Here is a 20438-nt window from a genome sequence, read left to right on the forward strand (position 1 = left end):
CTATTCTTCTTGTATGCAAAAGAAAAGTCATGATTAAAATGTTTTATGTCAAAAACACATGTCTGGGTGTACACAATTAAAATAAAGTAAAAAAAAATACAAAATGTTAAATAATAATAATAATAATAATAATTTTTAAAAACGCTGCCCACAAGTCTTAAACATTTAAAGAAATCAAAGGAAAAAGGAAAAAGCTATCAGATAACAAGTTACTTTATCTATTTGTTTAATTCTGGCTAATTTCCTGCTGAATGATTTGGGCTTGGTCCATTGTTCCCCCTGGAGTGTATTTATATTAAAATTAAAATTGTTATTAGAGATGATGCAGTGTTGTGTAGATGCTTTACCCATTTTGATGCTTGTGTGGGGTTCTTTGGTTTACTCTAACCTCCCAAAAACATACAAGAGGGTGAATTGACTAAATTTCCCCTAGGTGTGAATGTGTGTGTGTTAATGTGTATGTATGCATGGTGCACTGACATGGTCATGGTGTTTTCCCATCTCATGGGCACTGTTTCCCAGTTTCCCACCTCAAATAAAGTGATTACTGAGGACAAATGAATGAATTGTCATTAGATTCAAGTTAACATTATTTATAGGCCTACTTGTTTTTTACTTATTTAGGCTTGGATTGAACCTGTTCTAAGTCACATATGTAAGTAACCTTAACAATACAGTACTTACTTTAATAACTCTGTTAAAGGTGGGTTGTAATTTCCACTAACATTTTAAAATCATGGATCCCCCTATATTTCACTGACCCCAGTTTGAGGATCGTGGCTCTAACTCACCTAGTTCAACCTAGTTTAGGATTGTTCATTGTGAACAGGAAAAACACTTTTTGTATTTGAGCTATTCCTACTTGAGCTACTTGAGTATGACTCGGCTTGACAATTTACCCATAATCCTCCATGTTGTTGTTATTTTCATTTCCAAGTAAGGCTGTATTTGGAGGCAGGAACGCATAAAGGCATGTCCTAATCAATGTTTTCATTGACTACTGCTTTCCAAGGTGCTGATTTTTGAATACACTGTCCTACTCATCCCATGATCCAGTGTGTAAGCCATCCTGTACAAAAATACCAATGGAAAACACCGGAGATTTTTTGATTTAAGATTTTATTCTAGTGAGAAATGACTGGTGTAGAATATTAGTTCCATTTTCCCTATCCATGCTTTATTCCATCTTATATAATGGACTTTAGGATTAGTTACCATTAACGTATGTGTGTAACGTGGCCTGTCTTGAAGCATTTTCTTATAGCTACTTTCACAATATTAAACCACTGTCTTTATAAGACAACTGGCTTTTGAGACAGCATAGGCATCAAGTCAGCTGCTTTCTACTTACATTTGATTGAACATTTATGACATTTGGCAGATGAACTTAGAGACTTACAGATATGCTTTGAAGTCTCTATCAATAAATACATCCTGATACTGGTTCACTAGGTCAAAGAATACCATCAGTCAGAAACTCTATTGGGGTAAGAGTAAGAGAATGCACAGACAACACAATTCATTTTTTATTAAAGTGCTAATTTAAGTACCTCCGGAAGAGGTAGGTCTTTAGTCATTGTTTGAAGATTGCAAGGGACTCAGATGTTCGGACATCTAAGGGAAGTTCATTCCACCAACTAGGTGCCAGAACAGAGAAGAGTCTTGATGCATGCCTTCCTCATAAGCAGAATACTTCTGACACAGCTAAGGTTTCACAATTCCCAAATAGGCAATTTTATGGTTGTCATTTTTATTTTTGTGTCACGGGGGAGAGTTCAGAGAGGCGGATACACATGCAGAACTTATTGCAGAACAACACAGGGAACGGGCTCAAGGAAACGGACTTAAGGAACAAACACGAGGAGTAAACATGCTAGGAACCAGGATTATCAGAACTAAATAAACTAGAAAGTAAACACTAAGAAAAATGCTAGCTAATCAAAAACATTGTGCAAATAACACAAGCATAACACAAGCATAACACAGACATGCCCTCTAATGGTCCATGGTGGAATTGCCCTTGGCGGTCATGACATCTCGTCAGTGTTTGCAGCCTATTAAATTATGATTAAATGTGTTCATCAGGAAGTTAATTTATTTCTGTACTCCTGAAAATTATTGTTAAATTTTTCAGGATTGATGAGGACAAAAGACCTGTCTTATTTAAATCTCTCACATCTAGCGTCTGATGTTCCCTTTGCTATTGAGGTGTGTGGTGTCATCATGCAAAGATATAAAGAGTTCTGTAAAACCTTCAGAAAATGCCTTTTTCTGTGGATGCCTATGAGTCAAATGTTTCAAAGATGATTGCTTGTCCAAATATGTCAAAAACATAATCAATTCCCATGGGGTGTACTTATTTTTTCACATCAATGTACATACTGTATAGAGAGTAAGAAAACCCTCTATATAAGTTACACCCTATCTGTGACTGTGTGAAAGTTTTCATTTTCCAAATCACATACTTCTCCACACTCGTAGAAAAATAGCCAAGGGTTCTTAGCTTACTAAAAGGGTTATTGATAAATATTAATATGGCATGCTCTCTTACTTTAGCTCATGAGTTTATGAATGCTCTCTCTCTCTCTCTTGAGAACACTGTGACCTTTTTCTTGTCTCCTCAACAACCAATATCACAGGAATGTTTCGTTCTCTCCTAGTTTCTCTTATATTGCACCTGGTACGGGATGTACCGACGGCCCACCATTTTACCTTGAACAATGAGCACACTGTTGTTGAGGCACCTAACTGTCTGATTGTCTGATATATAAACTCTTGTCTTTTTGAATAAACTGAGAGACTTTGCTATCTGACCTTGTGTGTGTGTGTGTGTGTGTGTCTTATGGCAACTCTCCTAAGCGCTTGAAACAGGACATGGCAGTGCTGTGGCAGTGTGGTGGCACCATTTATTCTCATCCTCATCAATTTCAAATTTGATATTTTGTACATCCTCAAAAGATTATGTAACTGTTATAGTTTGGAACCCTTCACGATAAGGAATTACGCTTTAAGGAACCTTTAAGGGTTACCCAGAAGAGCAAAATCTGATAAAATCTTAAGGGTTCTAGATATTACTTTTTAAGGGTTGTCGATATTATTTTTTTCCTAAGATTGTAGTCCTGTATTCTTTTATAATATAAAATAGGAATAACAACAACAACAAAAAATTATATCAGATGACAGCTGTAACATTTATAGCTGTGTGATTTAAGATGGCTCTAGGAATGGCAGACAAGGTGTGTCTCCCTTTTTTTACATTTATATCTCTATAAGTGGGGATAAAGGCCTCTTTAAAACAGCCAAGCATACACTGTAAAACCTTCAAACTGCAGAAACTGAAAAAATACTCCTCTGTTAATGAGCCATCATTAGTTTTAAAAAGAAATGCAGACTCTTATCAACCAAAAAAAAAGAACTAGACTCCCAACTGATGCCCACCAACTGTCCAAAAGACGAGATCTACTGCAGATTTGAAAAGCTGAAAAATAACCCCACTTCTCACCCCACCCAACCTCCCCTCTCACAGTTCACACCTCTTACCAAGTCGTGCTCACACTGTCACCTTAACTCCCCAGCCGTCCCCCTCCCTCCTCCATGGTCTGTCTCCATATTTCCAGCCTTAATAAAGCCTCGTGTTAATCAACTGTCATGTCGTGCCTTACAGACATTATTTATCAATCATTGGACCTTTAACTCTGTCCATATAATTCATCATCTATGACCTAAACGACAACATATGCATATATATATATATATATATATATATATATATATATATATATATATATATATATATATATATATATATATATATATATAATTTATTTATATATCCGTTGCTTTGCTTTTGTTCCGAAATTCTCATTAATTTGTCTTACCTCATCTGAAACAGACCCTGAACATCTGAATTGCACAGATCTGGAGATTCTGTCTGCACTTAATCTTCCCTTAGCTCCAACAGGCCAAACTCTCCCAGATGTCTGTGTTGGACTCTCCTTGTAGGTGGATCAACAATTTTCTTCTCTTAGTACTGGAGTACTCTCAGGAAAATCTCCCTTTGGATGTACTTTCTGAGGCAATTGAAAATGTACCATCTACCACAGTCAGTGTTGTTCTCGTGCTTGTTCAGCCCATCCACCACACAGGACAAGGCCTGGCTACAGAGCATCATCCGAGAGAATAATTGGCTGTAATGTGACCACCCTCCTGAACCTGTCTGTCTCCAAGATTAGGAAACAAACAAGAAGTGCTGATTATCTTTACCCAGGCAACACAGTTGCCCAAGCAACCCTTTCTGGAAAACAATGCAGGGCAATTATAACCAAGACTACCACATACTGGGACAACATTTTCCCCCAAGCTGTATACACTGTATCAGCTCTAAGTCTGGACTGTTCTGACTTTTAAAATTATGCTAGTAGACTACATGCTTGCATATGATGCTGTGTACTGTGTAGATGTATTCTATTTTATTTCCAGATTAGGCCAAATAAATAAGGAAATTAGTTAAAGGGTGTGCATTCATTTTCTTTCAACTGTACATACAAAACAGCACAGAGTGAGCTCCACATATAAACACAGTGTACTGCCATGGTGTTCCTTGATTTACAAGGAAGTTTTGTAGTTAGGTGATTTAAATTATCAGATGTTAAATTATCTTCTAGATGAGAAGCATATAGAAACATTCTTTGGTGTTACGTGTCAGACATGAGTTTTCAAACCACTTTGATGCTGATTTAAATCATTTCAGTTTCATAGAAACCTGGAGGTTGTGCTAACAGATGTATTGTTGATTGAATCTGCATGCTTTTTGTAGATTGTTTATGTAAATAAGCTGAAAACATTGGGTCTCATGATCAAAACCTGGTTGAATTCCTGTTTTAGTCTGAACGGAATAATAATTAAAAAACGATTAAAGTTGGTATGATAAAGAATGGGGAGTTTGTTCAAGGAAAAAACAGTAGTATATTTAGAATGATAGCCAAATGCAAATAACAACTGGGTTTAAATTAACTGAGTAGGCACCATTTTTAAAGAAGAAGCCTTTATTTGTAACGTATACATTACAGTACAGTGAAATTCTTCTTTTTTTTCTTTTCTTTTTTTTTTCCTGCATATCCCAGCTTGTTAGGAAGCTGGGGTCAGAGTACACTGTCAGCCATGATACAGTGCCCCTGGAGCAGATAGGATTAAGGGTCTTGCTCAAGGGTCCAACAGTGACAGCTTGGCAGTGCTGGGGCTTGAACTCCCAACCTTCTGGGCAGTAACCCAGTAATCCATAGACTTAACTGCTGAACCACTGCTGCTCAATTACCCAATACTTTTGATGAAACAGAAAAATTGTTGATTGGCCTTCCCTAAAAATTATACTAAAAATATACAGACATTGGAAAAGGCAGACCACCTTGCCTTGGGGGTTTACTGTATTGAGTGTGCACATTTGTGCCCACTTCCTCAGTTATAAATCCAGATTCACAACTGTACATAATAAAAATGCAGCAAGATTGTTTATGAAAGATCAGTATGAGTTATGAGAATAATTCTAAAAATAAGAGAGTATGACCTTATGGCTAGAAAAAGACTACACAATTCGTTGTTAATAGTGTTAATAGTGTGATTAAGGTGTGTACATGTTTACATGGTAGTTTCTTAATCAGAGTATTGCCTTAATCTGGTTAATATCGGAATATTGTTGTCCATGTAAACGTACTGACTGTCTCATTTAAGCCCGCTAGAAGGAGCGCATCCTTGCGGTATGTTCAAGTTACGTCCAAGAACACATACTACTGTACTCATTAGTACGGTACCGTCTGTGATACGTACTATTTTATGAACGATACAGTATGGAAGTATGCGTTTTGGACGTAGCCTCACGCTGATTGGCTGAGCGTGTGAGCGGGCGGGGCTAAAACCAGCAGATTTAAGACGACAACTGTTCCTGTTTCCTCTCATTGTGGCGTGGGGGAAGTGGTAAGTTGTTCGTAGGCCAGTACTGGTAATAATTGTTGTTAATAATAGTGTTAATACAATTTTTGTACTATGAAATGCTGTTTTCTGAAGATTCGAAATCCGAATTCGAAATTTCCGCGTGTTTGTATATTTAGTCTCCTTAAGTTTGTTTTGCGCCTCAGCTGCTCTGTTTCTAGTTTGCAGTGTTAACTTTCGATATCGCTGCGTTTGCAAATATCGGTAATAGTGTTATTTGAAACTAGTGCTAAAACTCTGTTCGGTGAAACCGAACTAAAATTTATCTAACTCGTTTTAATTGAAAAGCCGCTTTCAACATATCCGAAAATAAGTTTATCCATTTAGCACTTTGAGGCAGTCCGTGTTACCTCTTTAGCTAGCTTCAGAGCTAAAGCGGGCGCCATTTTAAGTCGCTGCCTCGCGCCTTTCCGCCATTCATTGTACACTACCAACCGTGTAACGAGGCTGTAAAGCCGACCTTAAATCTTATACATATAACGTAAATAATGTCATAGCTATCTTGTAAATGTTTTCTTGTCTGTTGCGTTCTTGAACGCTTCTATAACGCGGTCGAAATTTATTGTGAAATGGTATATCCCATTGGCGGACTTAGCATTAGCACGCTAGCCAGGTGAAGAAGGCTATCGTAATCCTGCATGAAGTCGGATTAATAACCGAGTTTAGTCCGTTGTGTCTAGAATGTGCTATAAGATTTTTTTTTAAAATAAATTTGTTTTGGATACACCTGGTTTATATCATGCACCGCCATGTTGTATAGAGAGCTAACCGGCTGGTTTAGTAAACGTGTCTTCAGAGAGCAGGTACGCTTAGCGGCCCAGTGCTCCTGTTAGATACGTTTAACTTCAGACATAATATGAAATTGTACACTTTTAATGAACAGTTGATTATTTACTCCTATGAATAGAGATGGAGGGCTCTTATTCTTGCTCCACCCGTTTTCTCTTCAAGACTGATTGTTTTGCATATCTGATCAACCCTATCCATTTGTCACAGTGTGTTTCAGGCTCTGCTTTCTGTTCACCCAAACAATGGTGAAGATCTTCGTTGGGAACCTGCCACCCCAGGCAGAGAGTGATGAAATCAAAGGTCTGTTTGCTCAGTATGGCACTGTCACAGAGTGTGCTATCATCAAGAACTTTGCCTTCGTTCATATGGACGATCGCAAGAATGCCACAAAGGCCATACGCAACCTCCATTTGTACAAGCTACATGGCACTCCCATTAATGTTGAGGCCAGCCATGGCAAAAACCAGGGCCCGGTCAAGCTGCACGTGGCCAATGTTGAGAAAGGTGCAGAGGATGAGCTTAGAGCTCTGTTTGAAGATTATGGGACGGTAACAGAGTGTTCCATTATAAAAAACTTCGCGTTTATACACATGAACAACTCTGATGAGGCCATGGATGCCATTAAGGGTTTGGACAACTCTGATTTCCAAGGTAGGAAATTCTCAGCACTTGAGATTGTATTGAGTTTGTGTGCACGTGATGAGCCTGTTGATGCTTTATTGGTGTTTTTGTAATAGCCCGTTTTCTTTATTTCCCAGGCAAAAGGATTCATGTCCAGATCTCCAAAAGCCGACCGCGAGATGAGGATGGCTACGGTCCTCCAGAGAGAGGTGGCTATTGGCCACCCCGTTTCCCTGGTGACCACCCACAGCCAGGCCCTCCTGGTTTTGGAAGAGGCCGCTTTGGTCCTCCTGGTTACCCTCCTGCCGTACCTCCACCCCCACCCCCTCCACCCAGACGCCCCCCCTTTCCTGGGGGTGGCTACGGTGGTGGTGATCGTGAGGGCAATGGGGTAGTGGATTATTATGAGAAATTTCGTGCTCGTCCTTATGGTATGCCCTCATATGAGGATCGCCGTATGGGCGGCATCCCACCACCCCCGCCACCCCCTTCAGGCATGATGAGAGAGCGCATGCCCCCTTCCAATATCGACCCCTATGATCGACGCCCTCTCCCACCCCCGCCGTCTTCGTTTTTCCGCGATCGTAGCCCCATCGGAAGGGCACCGCCAGCCCCTCCAGCCTCTGCTGGAAATGGCTATTCATACGAGCGCTCCCGTCTCTCGCCTCTTTCCATGTCTCGGAACCAAATGTACAATGCGCCTCGTTCCAGGGACCCCTACACTGAAAGGGTGCCTCCGCCACCACCTCCGCGCTATACATACTAAAGTGAATCTCTGCACTTGTGTACCTAAGGTGAGGCCTAAGGGGCTTAAAAGTGTTTTCCTAAAGCAAGATCCAGTCTTTCACTTAAACCTGCGTTGCGTGCTGTTGATTGATGCGTAACGTGAGGGGAATGCATAATATACAGCTGTATCAGCTAATATGATTAAGGCTAAAGTGAACTAACCATGTGGTCTAGCTAAGGCGCGTAAAAGTAAACAAACTTTGCGAAAAGGCATTATTGTGTATAATTTAAAAAAGGCACAGTGGGCTTGATCAGTGCAGTATCAAATGGTTCTCCTAGGCACTTGACTCATGTGGTTTGCTCTCTTTTCAGGTGTAATTTATTCGACAAGATCGTCGTCGTTGCCTCCAGGTGCACATGACGCGATTCGCCCCTCGTCTGACGGAGCGCGTTTCGTTTGCCTGCGCCTCGCTTATCAGAAGAGTTCTAGTGCGGACTTCACGCTTTAAACTTAAATGATTTTTACCCGACTCAATTTCGTCCTCTTGCTTAAACTGTAATTTGCTTATTCTGTTCGGCTTGTTTTTTTACTGTATAGAGTTCAGTAGGTTATTGGACTGAAAGCATCCAGCAGACAAGCTAAAAGTTTTAGATCTTGTCAAGCCGGTAACTCTTAAAGCTGTTATTTGTTCAGAATTGTGTACATTTTGTAATTTTTTTTTTCTTTCCTTTTGTGAGATCAAAACGCTTTTGTTTTATTTGAAACCCATCCCTTTTTTGTTTCTTCAACCCTGTAAAAACGTTTGAACAGTGCCACGTCTTTAGAATTAATGGGTACACATGTGCGCCTTGCGATCTAAACATCTAATAGGTCAGCAATAATTGCGACTACTGTTCAATTGAGGTTTTTCCTTTTAGATTGACATTTAGTCAGAATGGCATCCCCTCTAATACGATGTACTCTTTTAGGGATCGTTTCTTTTTTAAATAAAAAGTCTCACACTAATGCGTCGATTTGTTTTATCTTTATTTGTCTTCCCTTTGAAACATCACTTTAATATTAATTAAAAATAATCCAGTGTGTCAGTTTGACGATAAATGCGTCACTTGAGCGTGCGTGAGGGAGGTGCAGCGCTGTTGGAACTTCCTGCTAGCTGTCTCTTAGTAATGGAGAATATTGCCATGTCCACTGCAATAGATCATTTGACACCTTAAGCGATGCTCGCTATTAGATTGTGCCCCTCGTATCCCCTTCTAACTCTAAACCACCTGTTCCCACATGCCTAACATCTCTTCTGAATGCTGTGAGCCTGAATTGCCCATTGACAAAGTTTTAAGCACTTTAAAACACAATCAGCCCTTCACTTTATTAAACTGCTTGCCAGTTGACTGACACAAACTCAGGTAAGTTGATTGTGGTGTTTTAATGATGTTGCATGTCTTAAGTTGCAAGTGGAGGAAAAGCAATAAGGCTGTTTGATAATTGGAGTTTTCAGGAAACTTAAGAAAGGTAGATATTTTGCTGCAAGTTCTTTTCTAAAAAGTTTCACTGGGAAAGGGTGGGTTTTGGCTTGTTTTTAAACCATATACATATAAAAGTATAAACTCAAGCTGTGTAGTACTGGGTTTGGAAACCTGAGCATTGTTCCACAATCCTTATTATAGTGCTGTGTGAGGGTGTACTTGGATAAATCATTTGTAGATATGTGAACATGCCAAAACTAGAAAAGCTGGCTGATCAGGTAACGCTTCCTCATGGCTGGACTTTATGTAGCACAGGCAAGCATCCAGGGGAATCAAAAAAAAAAAGGGCTGTTCCAGGTCAGGTCGTGCATGGGTTTATATATTTTTTTCTATGGGATTGTTACTTAGGTATGGGGCGTTGTGAACATTTTGTAAATGTTTCTTTTCGAACTGTTTGATACCTTAATGCATGCAGGTTAACTATATTGGAATAACATTCAGACGAGCAGCCGTTCATGAAATTGCACAATAAAACATATATATTATTTTGGCAAAAGTTGTACTGTGTTTTTTCCCCACCCACACTCTTTCCATTATAGTTGTGAATGAATGCAAGAGATGGAAATATATATTTTATATATAGCAATAATATTTAGCTTATGTTAAAACTAGTTGTTCTACACAGGTGTATATTCATGACAGTAACTGTCACACCAGTATTAACCTGATAAAGGACTAATTCATTTACATTTATGGCATTTAGCAGACGCCCTTATCTGGGCAGGTGATGGCTGAGGGTTTTGCTCCAGGGCCCAGCAGTGACGGCTTAGTGGTGCTGGAATTTGAACTCGGCACCTTCTGAGCAGTAGTCTAGCGTCTTACCCCCTGAGCTACCGTCGCCCGCTTCACACTGAAATAATACAAAAAATAAAGGATCCCTTGTAATTATGGGTTTAATTAATTACCGATTAGTTTCTCATAAGACAACGGACTGTATATATGTAAGGTTTTCTTTTGTTTTTTTACCGACATTTTTCAACGCTGGTGAAACGCTGTGTGGAGCGTTCCCCGTACCGGAAGTGCTTTGTCGACTTCCTGGCGACGCCATTTCGTGATTTATTCATTTGGCGGTTGCTTTCGTAGTTGTTTCTACGGTAAGAGGTGAATGTTTGAAACGAATGCTTATCTTATAAAAATGCAATTATTACTTGTTTCTTAGATTACATAAATCCATAGCAGAATATTTGCTCTTGTTTGCCCCTCTTTATTTTTGTTTGTTGTTGCCTAGTGTTTTCGTTACGTCTCTCGGGGAGCTAACTCGGTTAGCTAGCTATGGCTAACTTTTATGGCCTCGTGTTGATAACACGGGTTTACGCGCACTGTACTAAATAGTTTACAAAACCAGAAACGCGCCCTGAGTGGCTGACGGGAACATACACTGGTGTGTATTTACACACTGTTTAGTACATTCGTGGGCGGTTTTAACGGAGTGTTGGCTAACTTTACAGGCTTGCTAGCGACCTACTCACGGCCGGTTACTCACAGACGTCCGCGTCGTCGCTCAAACTCTTATTCAGCAAGAGATTCAGACGTTTGAACACCTGATAAACCCCCGATGCTGGTTAAAAGCCGAGGTGACTGAACACTACCGACTGCAACATGGCATTAATAATACAGCTAGCACAACTCTATCGTTTTGGCTAGCTGGGCCATTAGCTCCTATACCGCTCCGTTTAACGCTTTCGGTAGTCGGTTGTGTGCGTGTGTTTTCCCTTGGCATTTCATCGTTAATCATACATGAGCGTTATGCCGCGGTTAAAAATAATAAAGTTACAAGGGCCGGTGAGTAACTCCGAGCTCATTAGACTCGCGTTAAAGTGATCTGTTAGCAAGCTAGCTAAACCATATCGCTCGACGAAACTTGTATAACGTAAATCTCGCAACTATACTTTCTACCCAGGAACAATAAATCGGCAGTAAAGATGGTTAAGATCTTTGTCGGCAACCTTTCTTCGAGTGCGACCAAAGAAGACCTGCGCAGTCTTTTCTCGCAATATGGCAAAGTTGCGGATTGCGACGTGCTGAGAAACTTTGGCTTTGTGCACATGGATTCCCAAAAGGAAGCCGAGGAGGCCGTGCGTAAACTTCACCACCACGAACTGCACGGGCAGGCCATGAATGTGGAGATGAGTCGAGGGAAGCCCAAAGGAACCACCAAACTGCACGTAGGCAACATTAGCAGTAGCTGCACTAATCAGGAGCTGCGCGACAAGTTTGAGGAGTATGGTCCTGTGGTTGAGTGCGACATTGTGAAGGACTATGCCTTCGTCCACATGGAGAGAAGAGAAGATGCGATGGAGGCCATCAATGCGCTGGACAACGCTACCTTCCAAGGTGAACTCTCTCACAGAAAAACGAAGAAAGGCAGAGCTATTCAGAGTTTAAAGTTTTTCTTGATTTGTATTTCTAGTTGAGTAGGTGCAGAATTCTTCCCATCTGTCTAAGAAGAAGCGATAGTTTTTTTTTGTTTGTTTGTTTTTTTACGGTTACCGGGTGCCACGCTACTTTTTCCTAACCTTCTCTCTAATTAAGTAGCGTTTTGTTTGTCTACATTCATGTAACGTTTCAGTGCGTAAGTAAATACATAGTCTAATCAAGAACTAGATGCATACAAGATCCCACAGTGAGTCAGTGCGTTATGGGTTTTGTTCATGCTCTTGGATGTGATGGCAAAAGCGAAAGTTTATTTGACAATGTCTTGCGTGTCTTCTCTTCCTCTCATAAGGTAAGGTGATTAATGTACAACTGTCCACCAGTCGCCTCCGCACTGTGCCCGGCATGGGAGACATAACCGGCTGTTACGTCTGCGGAGAACCCGGTCACTGGTCCAAAGACTGCAGGCGCAGTCAGAACGGTAGCTTTGGCGGCGGTCACATGGGGGGAATCCGTGGTGCCAGGGGTTTCCCTAGAGCAGGTCCTGCTTTTGGCAGTGGAGGCCCTGCAGCGTTCCCCAGCCGGAGCTATCCAGCAGCACTGCCCCCTGTCCCGACAGTGAGTCACACCCCCACCTACGGGATTTCACGAGAGTATGCTGGGGAAACTCGGTACCTCAGCAAACCGATGAGTGTCTTACCAGAGAGGGCCACCTCATACGAGCACTACGGCAGCATCGATTTCTATGAGAAGTATCGGGCTCGGCCGTTTGCTTCTAGCTATCTCGAGGATAGACGTTTCTCCATTCCCCCTCCTCCCCCTCTCTCTTCTTCCTCTCTCTCAAGGATGCGGTTGGCTCCTTCCAGCCTTGACCCTTATGACCGACGTGCTCTACCGCCACCGTCCTCTGCCACCGCGGCCTCGGCGTACTACTCGCGGGACCGTAGCCCGATCCGAAGAGTCGGCGCCGGCTCTGAGGGCTACTCGTATGAGCGCTCGCGTCTTTCCCCGGTTTCAAGGAGCAGCTCGTACAGCGTGTCGCGGGCCAGGGACACCCCCACTGACCGGGCTCGGTATGAAATCTAAGCCGCGCGCAATGCCAAGGTGAGCGAATGGGGGGCGTGACTCAGCGTGGTTTTGTTCTGATCGCAAGGGTGTATTGCGATGCACATTTCACTGACAGTTTTTAAGAGCAAAGAAATATGATTATGTAACACGTCAAGTGTTTAAAGTCGTAAAGGGAAAGAATTTCTCTCGGGTTGTGTGGCTAAGTCTGAGTGGTGACTTGAGAAATGTATCCTCTAAATTTTTGTCTTTCCAGGCGCTTTCAAACAGCAGGACTTTCTTTTAGCGGTCATTCCCTCAACCTTCCTCTGGTGAACAGAAATATTTCCGGAGACACGATTGGATTTGAAGGAAGCAGGACTGAGAAGACATATGCAGCCCATTATCATGTAGAGTCACGTTCAACTTCTGAATGGTTAACTTTCAGACTTATTTAGAGCTGTTAAGATAGACTTTTCTGCATTGCCCAGTGTGAATACTAAATTCTTATTATACATTTTCTGTTCAAGTCTTTGTACGAATGTTCCTTGCATGTTTGCATTTCAGTTTTTGCAGATTTCTTCTACAATATTTTAAAGTTTTCCACAAATACTGAGAAACATTGTCGCTGTTTGCTTCTGACCTGATTTGATCTACCATTTAGTTACTTTGTGTGCGTGCTTTGTTTGGGGGTGCTAATACACCGCCAGTTTCAAGATTTATTTCATTTAGCAAGCATTGCATGTCATGTGATGACGATCTGTTTTAGTTCTTGATATCACTGTTTAAGTGAGGGGTTTCCCCAAGCTTAATGGAGAAAATGAAACCCAAAACAAACATTCCTATTACTTTCATTCTGTGACACTGACTTGTCACTTACTTGATGCTTGTTCGTCTCTCATACTGCACACTTAATTAGGGAGCTGGAACAGTGGCAAATTGAGATGTTCAAGTAACATCAAGATTCTGGATGCTTTTTGTCCCTATGTGGGATTGAGGGTGAGTTAGAGTTTATTAGATTCAAAGTAAAGTACATCAGTCATGAATTTGAAAGATTAAAGAAAGGATTATTTTATCTCTACATGCACACATGCTTTAAAGACAGTTTTTTTCCGTACAGACTATTGGCAACAGGATATTTTGTAAGAGGCCAGGGCTAGATTATTTGAAAAACTGGTACTTGTGCAGAGTTTGCCTTGTGGCAGTGTATGGTGAAAAGCTGAGGTAGGATTGTACATAATAGTAAAGTAAGATCGAGTAAATATAGAAATGTGCTGACCAGCAATCACTCGGGACTCCTGAGTGACTTCTGGTGAGAGTCATTTCTGTATGGGCGCCTTGGTAAGATCTGTGATGTTTATAAATTTGATTTCCCTCAAGAAGTCGTGTTTTTTGTATCTTCATTTTTTTTTTTTTTAAAATAAACCAATACTTTATGGTGGAAAAATGTGCTGTGTTGCGCTTTGTTTTAAGGTTCAAAACCAAACATATCGACCCTACACCCTTAAACTAATATATTTTTATGTCCAGTTCAGTGTTGACATTTTCCTGATCCTCCTGGCTGCTCACTGCAAACTGTATGATTTAATTTACAATAAATTAACTAAGGTGTGTCAATGGGGATGACCACGTTTGGCCGACTTTTTTATTTAATCTGGACTCAGGTTTCCTTAGGAACACAATTCAGTTTTTTTGTAAGGGAAAAAAAAACATTCAATTAACTTTACTCTCGTGTCCGTTGAAGTGGTACAGCATTGCCAAAGCAGTGAAATGACAAATTTTTTTATTTTAAAATACGAATAGAGCAAAAACAAATGTGCATAATTGCTCAGTGCAAAGATTAAAAATATGCTTATTTTTGCTAAACTAGAAAAAAAGTTACAATATACAGTATTAATCACTATACATTTGTAGTCCTATAGATATGTTCTGTATTTAGTAGTTCTCAAAGTCTGGAGAAAATAGACACTACCATTATCAAAGTTATTATATTAAGTTCCTACAGTTTTGTTTTTTTTTTTTTTTTTTTTACATTGCATTTAAAGCATTTGATACTCTTATCCAGATTTATGCAGAAGTCCTCTGTAGTCTCCATCATAACGATCCTCAACCTATTACAAATAGGTCAAGGTGTAAGAAAACCTATCAAGCTAAAAGCTTGTTAAAGAGAAGTTAGAAATATTTGACTGGTCAGTTTAATCCTAAATCACAAGTAGGCCTGTTGGTGGAAATTTCAGAAATTAAAAAAAAGAAAAGCTCTATGTCTCCACACTCTACATCAATACACTATCTGGCCAGAAGTTTGTGGGCATTTGTGAGGTCATGCACTGATGTTGGGCGAGGAGGCCTGGGGTGCAGTCAGCGTTCCAGTTCACCCCAAAGGTGTTCAGTGAGGTGAAATTCAGGGCTCTGTGCAGGACACTCCAGTTCTTCCACTTCAACCTTGACCAACCATGTCTTCATGGAAAGGGAAAGCAATGCTACAGCATACAGAGACATCCTACACAACTGTGGAAAACAGTTTGGGGTAGCAAATGGTGTGGAAAGGAAGGAGTGTGACGGTCAGGTGTCCACAAACCTTTGGTCATACAGTGCAGCTTAAAATGTCCACATTAACAAATAATAGATGGCTTATCGCTGAAAATGAATTTGCACTCAAAGGGTGTGTGAAAACGTGTTTTGCAGTTAAAGGGATCAGTGTGTAAAAAAGTTTGTGAACCCCTACTTTACACTGCAGTGTGTTCAACCTTACATTTGGTTAAGAGTTCGTTTAATTCATGCCTCTAGTAATGAACGTGTTCTATCGCTGTGTGTGTGCGTGTGTGTGAGTGCGCGTGTGAATGAGAGCGAGAGAGAGAGCGTGTGCGCGTGCGCGTGTATGTGTGTGTGTCCTCGCCATTTGAAGCCAGACCGGCGATTTCTCAAAAACTACTGTAAAGGTACGTCGCTAAATCAATATATATATATCACCTTTAGAGTCTAGCTGATTACAGGACTCAGGTGTTGATATGATTATTGATGATAAAGCACTGGTTTCGATATTTGTTAGCACTGATGTCGCCTCAGCTTTATATTAGCCTCGCTAGCTAGTTCACTTCATTTGAAATCCTCCAGTCGTACCGAGTGAACTGTTGGCTGGTGTATTTGTGGTGAGCGGAAGCAGATAATCAGGTAAGTAGATAATGAGTTGTATTTCCGTCGCTTAGACTTCTGCAGTACTGTGTATTGTGTTTGTTTGGGCAGTTTTGTGAATCTGGTGCTGCTTGTAAGCTAGCTCCGGTTTCTGCCTTCACGTTGCTCTATTGTTCTCTAACAGAAAAAGCCCAGCCGCTACATGCAGCTTATATTATACACACACACACACACACACACACACACACACACACACTCATTTAAGTGCCATTTCTGTTTCCAGTAATGTGTTTATGCCATGATGAATACTTCTGGTCTTGATGATGAACATCTGGTGGGGTTCTTATTAAAATGAGGATTGGGTACATTTTAAGATCTTCTAAGCACCTTTTTTTTTTTTTTTTTTTTTTTTTTTTTTTTAAGTTCTTCTTAGAGTGTTATTAGAAAAAAAATATTAACCTGTTAGTGTTGCTATTATTTTTACTTGTGTTTTTGCTTCACCATACAGGCCTGAGTTGTGACCTCAACGCACCAGAATGGTCAAAATCTTCGTAGGGAACCTTTCCCCAAACACAACTACAGACGAGCTTCGGTCCTTGTTCTCTCAGTATGGTAAAATATCCGAGTGCGACATCGTGAAGAACTTCGGCTTCGTCCACATGGAAAACAAAGCCGAGGCTGAGGAAGCCATTCGCAACCTTCACCATTATATGCTCAACGGTCTGGCCATGAATGTGGAGATGAGCCGAGGGAAACCCAAAGCCTCCACCAAGCTCCACGTAGGCAATATCAGTAGTAGTTGTACTAACCAAGAGCTGCGGGCCAAGTTTGAAGAGTTTGGCCCTGTGGTTGAGTGTGACATAGTAAAGGATTATGCCTTCGTCCACATGGAGCGGGTAGAGGACGCGATGGAGGCCATCCGAGGCCTAGACAACACGGCATTTCAAGGTGAACCAGCATATACAGCTAGATTGTCTGCCTGTCCATGGAAGGTGTTCATGATCCAAAATCTGAAGCGTTTTAGATTGTGGTTTTAACGCTTTGTACCGTTTTATAGCGTGAAGCAGGTGGGTAAGTACATGTACAATATCAGAGGCCATATGATCATTGAAATCTGAGTAAGTCCATATTTCAGTGGAGTACTGACCCCTTTTTCATCTTGTTCAAAAGTTAGCTATAAAATAAATGTTTTTGTGTAGGTGCATGCTTCAGAATCTCGAGGTATTTCATTGAGGTGTGTACTGAATCATTTTTAGCCACTTATGATTAAGTCATTTTTAAAAGTCCTTCCGAAATTCCATAGCCACATTTCAGCCCAGTCTTAAATTCTGCATACAACCCAGATTTTCAGTTTGTTTGGCTAGGATTTATTAAGAAGCACCGTGGAAATTGTCTTCCGTCTTTCTTTTCCCTAAGGCAAACTGATGAGCGTGAAGCTTTCGACTAGCCGCCTGCGTACAGCGCCGGGAATGGGAGAGAGAACGGGTTGTTATCGGTGCGGGCAGGAAGGCCACTGGTCCAAAGAGTGCCCACTGGACCAGAACGGCTCCTATCGTGAGGGCCAGGGCTCAGAGGGATATGGCGCTCCCCGGTTCGGTACGAGTGGCGGCGGTGGTGATCGCGGTTTCCAACAGGGCTTCAATGGCGAACCGAGCTTTGGCAGCAACTATGGGCCTGTGCAAGGCTTCTCCCGTGGTACTGGTTATGGGGGTCCTGGGTATGGCAGGGGCATGGGCATGGGCACAGGCATGGGAACGAGCACAAGCACGGGCACGGGCTATAATGGTGCGATGAGTTTCGGTGTCGCGGCGGGATACGGCATGGGCGCGACGTATGGCAGTGAGGCGGCATACAGCAGTGGCGTCAGCTACGGCAGCGCGGTGCCCGGGTTCCCTGCGCGGCGAGCGTCCTATGATGAACGGGATCCGTACGGGGTGGTGGACTACTACGAAAAGTATCGTGCGCGTCCCTATGGAGGCAATTATTTTGATGACAGACAAGCTGTCCCGCTTCCCGGCCCTCCTCCTCCCCCTGCGTCCTCGGCCATAAGCACAGAGCGCATGCCCTCGTCTAGCCTTGACCTCTATGAGCGAAATCCCCTTGCTCCTCCTCAGGCTCCGGGTTCTTCGTACTACGGCCGTGATAGGAGCCCAATTCGAAGGCTCCCCCTCGAGGTGGAAGGATACGCGTATGATCGTGCGCATGTCGCCCCCATCTCTTCGCTTCCTCGGAGCTCTGCGTTTGACATGCCGCGGGATCCTTACGCCGACCGGGCACGCTATGCGTATTAAGCTAACACCTGTGCGCGATTCATAAGTGTGCACAACACAGACTATACAGTACAGTGGATGTTGATACAGCTAGTGATGTTTTTTGGACGCGTCTAGCATTCTGTATTGAGTAGTAGTCATGCTATCATGTGAAATATTCTGTGGTCGATTTTTGTTATTGTTTAAGCTTATTCAAACGGTGCAGTCATAATCCTAGCAGAAAATCCTTGATTGCTCTAATGATTAACTGGTTGTGTTGTGATGACTCTTTTTTTTTTGCAGGTGTCCTTCAATCATGCCTCCACAGACACAGTCATTCAGTCATCACTTTTAACCATACAGTGAATACTATGGTGCTTGAGTGTGGTGGAGCAGATTAGGTGCTTTATTCTAATAGTTGTATTACTTGTAGGTGTTATCAGAGTAGCATTTCATTAACATCTTCAGATTGGTTTCAGTTTCTTGGCTTTTTTTTTTAATCTCCCAAGGAGATAAAACAATGATTAGATCCATACTGAATCCTGCTCGAGTAGTTGGGACAATTCCACATTTTGAATTCTGTAAGCTTTTACATGTAAGGCACATAGGAATACTAATTAAGGAATAATATCTATAATCCTCAACTGGGTGGGGTTTAAATTCTTTTTGATGTTACATGGTTTTTAATGTAGATGTGGACTAATCTACTTAAAAATGTTGTAATATGAAATCAAAATTGGAGCAAATCGATATGTAGTGTATAGAATAAATCAGCTGAAACCAGGTATATTGCAGATTGAGACCTACCTGTAGATTTTGAACCGAACGAGTAAATATCAGCTTTGATCTGAAAAGTCAGATTGAAGAGCAGTCGTAAAATTTCTTTGTGATTTTCTTTCTTTGTTGAAACTCGTTATGTGATTTCTGTTACTATCAAAAAAAAGAAGAGTTTTGGTACTTGCTTAGAATTCAGTGATTATTTTTTAATACTGTTGGTTTTGTTATTTCTGTGAGGGAACAATCAGTTCACCTCCTGTGCTTCACAATTTTTCAGCATGAATATTCATCATGAAGGCCAGCTTCTACAGTACTTCATACAATTTCATACAAAATATAACTCTGTTTGACTATTGTAAATGTACTGACCCCTTTAGTAAATTTATAGATCTGTACTACATAAAATTAGACCACTACAAAGTGTGTTATGATGTTTTTAATTAAATGAACCAATTTCTTGTGTAATAAAATGATCCCAGTGGAAAGGTCATAGGCAGCAGTAGTAGTAGCAGCAGTTGCACCGGCGATAGGATTTATCCTTGTAATATTAAAAGTTGTACTGCAATTTATTCCTTAATAAAGGCAATGTATGCAGACATATGTCTGTGTGTTCTGTATATGCTTGTAGTTATAAAAAAAAAAAAAAACTTTCACATTTTTATTTTATTAAACACTACAACTGAATAAATAAAACTGAAATTCTAACAAAACAATGTATGTTCACCTAAAAGAACCAACTTAATGATAAACATCACATCACAAATGATACATCACTATTAGTGATGTTGTAGTGTGTATCTGTACTGGTATAAGTGTTACAGATGAAGCAGTGTTCAGGTAAGAGTGTACCTAACAATCTACCAATTGAGTGTACTGTATATACGCTATACCTTAACACGCACCCTGTGACACCCAAGCACAGAGTCCTGTTTGAAATAATGATAATTACCTCTACACCCACATATATTAAACCATTAATCATTAATCTTCAGTAACTGCTTTATCCTGGTCAGGATCGCAGCGTACCCGGAGTCTATCCCAGGAACACGGCACAGGGGGTATTTCATGCTGGATGGGAACCAGTCCATGGCTTGGCACCATGCACACGCAATCACACCTACGGACAATTTAGTGTAGCCAATCCACCTACCTGCATGTTTTTGGGAGGTGGGAGGAAACTGTGTGGACATGAGAAGAACATGGGAAACTCTTGACCCT

The 20438-nt window shown here is 41.1% G+C and overlaps 3 protein-coding genes across 5 annotated transcripts; all 3 read left to right on the forward strand.

Annotated features, from left to right (window-relative positions):
* Positions 1 to 5854: 5854 nt before the first annotated feature.
* On the forward strand, positions 5855 to 10141 carry rbm4.3 (RNA binding motif protein 4.3). Its single transcript, XM_053629401.1, has 4 exons — positions 5855 to 5970; positions 6982 to 7425; positions 7533 to 8189; positions 8494 to 10141. The coding sequence occupies exons 2-3, from the start codon at positions 7017 to 7019 to the stop codon at positions 8159 to 8161; spliced, it is 1038 nt and encodes a 345-aa protein (XP_053485376.1). The 5' UTR covers positions 5855 to 5970; positions 6982 to 7016; the 3' UTR covers positions 8162 to 8189; positions 8494 to 10141.
* Positions 10142 to 10665: 524 nt separating this feature from the next.
* On the forward strand, positions 10666 to 14509 carry LOC128610222 (RNA-binding protein 4.1). 2 transcript variants are annotated; one of them, XM_053629399.1, is made up of 4 exons: positions 10666 to 10739; positions 11546 to 11979; positions 12371 to 13122; positions 13340 to 14509. In XM_053629399.1, the coding sequence occupies exons 2-3, from the start codon at positions 11568 to 11570 to the stop codon at positions 13102 to 13104; spliced, it is 1146 nt and encodes a 381-aa protein (XP_053485374.1). In that variant the 5' UTR covers positions 10666 to 10739; positions 11546 to 11567; the 3' UTR covers positions 13105 to 13122; positions 13340 to 14509. The 2 variants fall into 2 exon arrangements, with proteins under 2 accessions (XP_053485374.1, XP_053485375.1); XM_053629400.1 differs by having other exon boundaries at positions 10671 to 10746.
* A 544-nt stretch (positions 14510 to 15053) lies between these two features.
* rbm4.1 (RNA binding motif protein 4.1) lies at positions 15054 to 19816 on the forward strand. Of its 2 annotated transcripts, none has more exons than XM_053629397.1 (3): positions 15054 to 16001; positions 16703 to 17142; positions 17611 to 19816. In XM_053629397.1, the coding sequence occupies exons 2-3, from the start codon at positions 16731 to 16733 to the stop codon at positions 18483 to 18485; spliced, it is 1287 nt and encodes a 428-aa protein (XP_053485372.1). In that variant the 5' UTR covers positions 15054 to 16001; positions 16703 to 16730; the 3' UTR covers positions 18486 to 19816. The 2 variants fall into 2 exon arrangements, with proteins under 2 accessions (XP_053485372.1, XP_053485373.1); XM_053629398.1 differs by having other exon boundaries at positions 18747 to 19816.
* The last annotated feature ends 622 nt before the right edge of the window (positions 19817 to 20438 follow it).

Source organism: Ictalurus furcatus, chromosome 7 (genome assembly GCF_023375685.1).
Source record: "Ictalurus furcatus strain D&B chromosome 7, Billie_1.0, whole genome shotgun sequence".
Taxonomy (NCBI): Eukaryota; Metazoa; Chordata; class Actinopteri; order Siluriformes; family Ictaluridae; genus Ictalurus; species Ictalurus furcatus.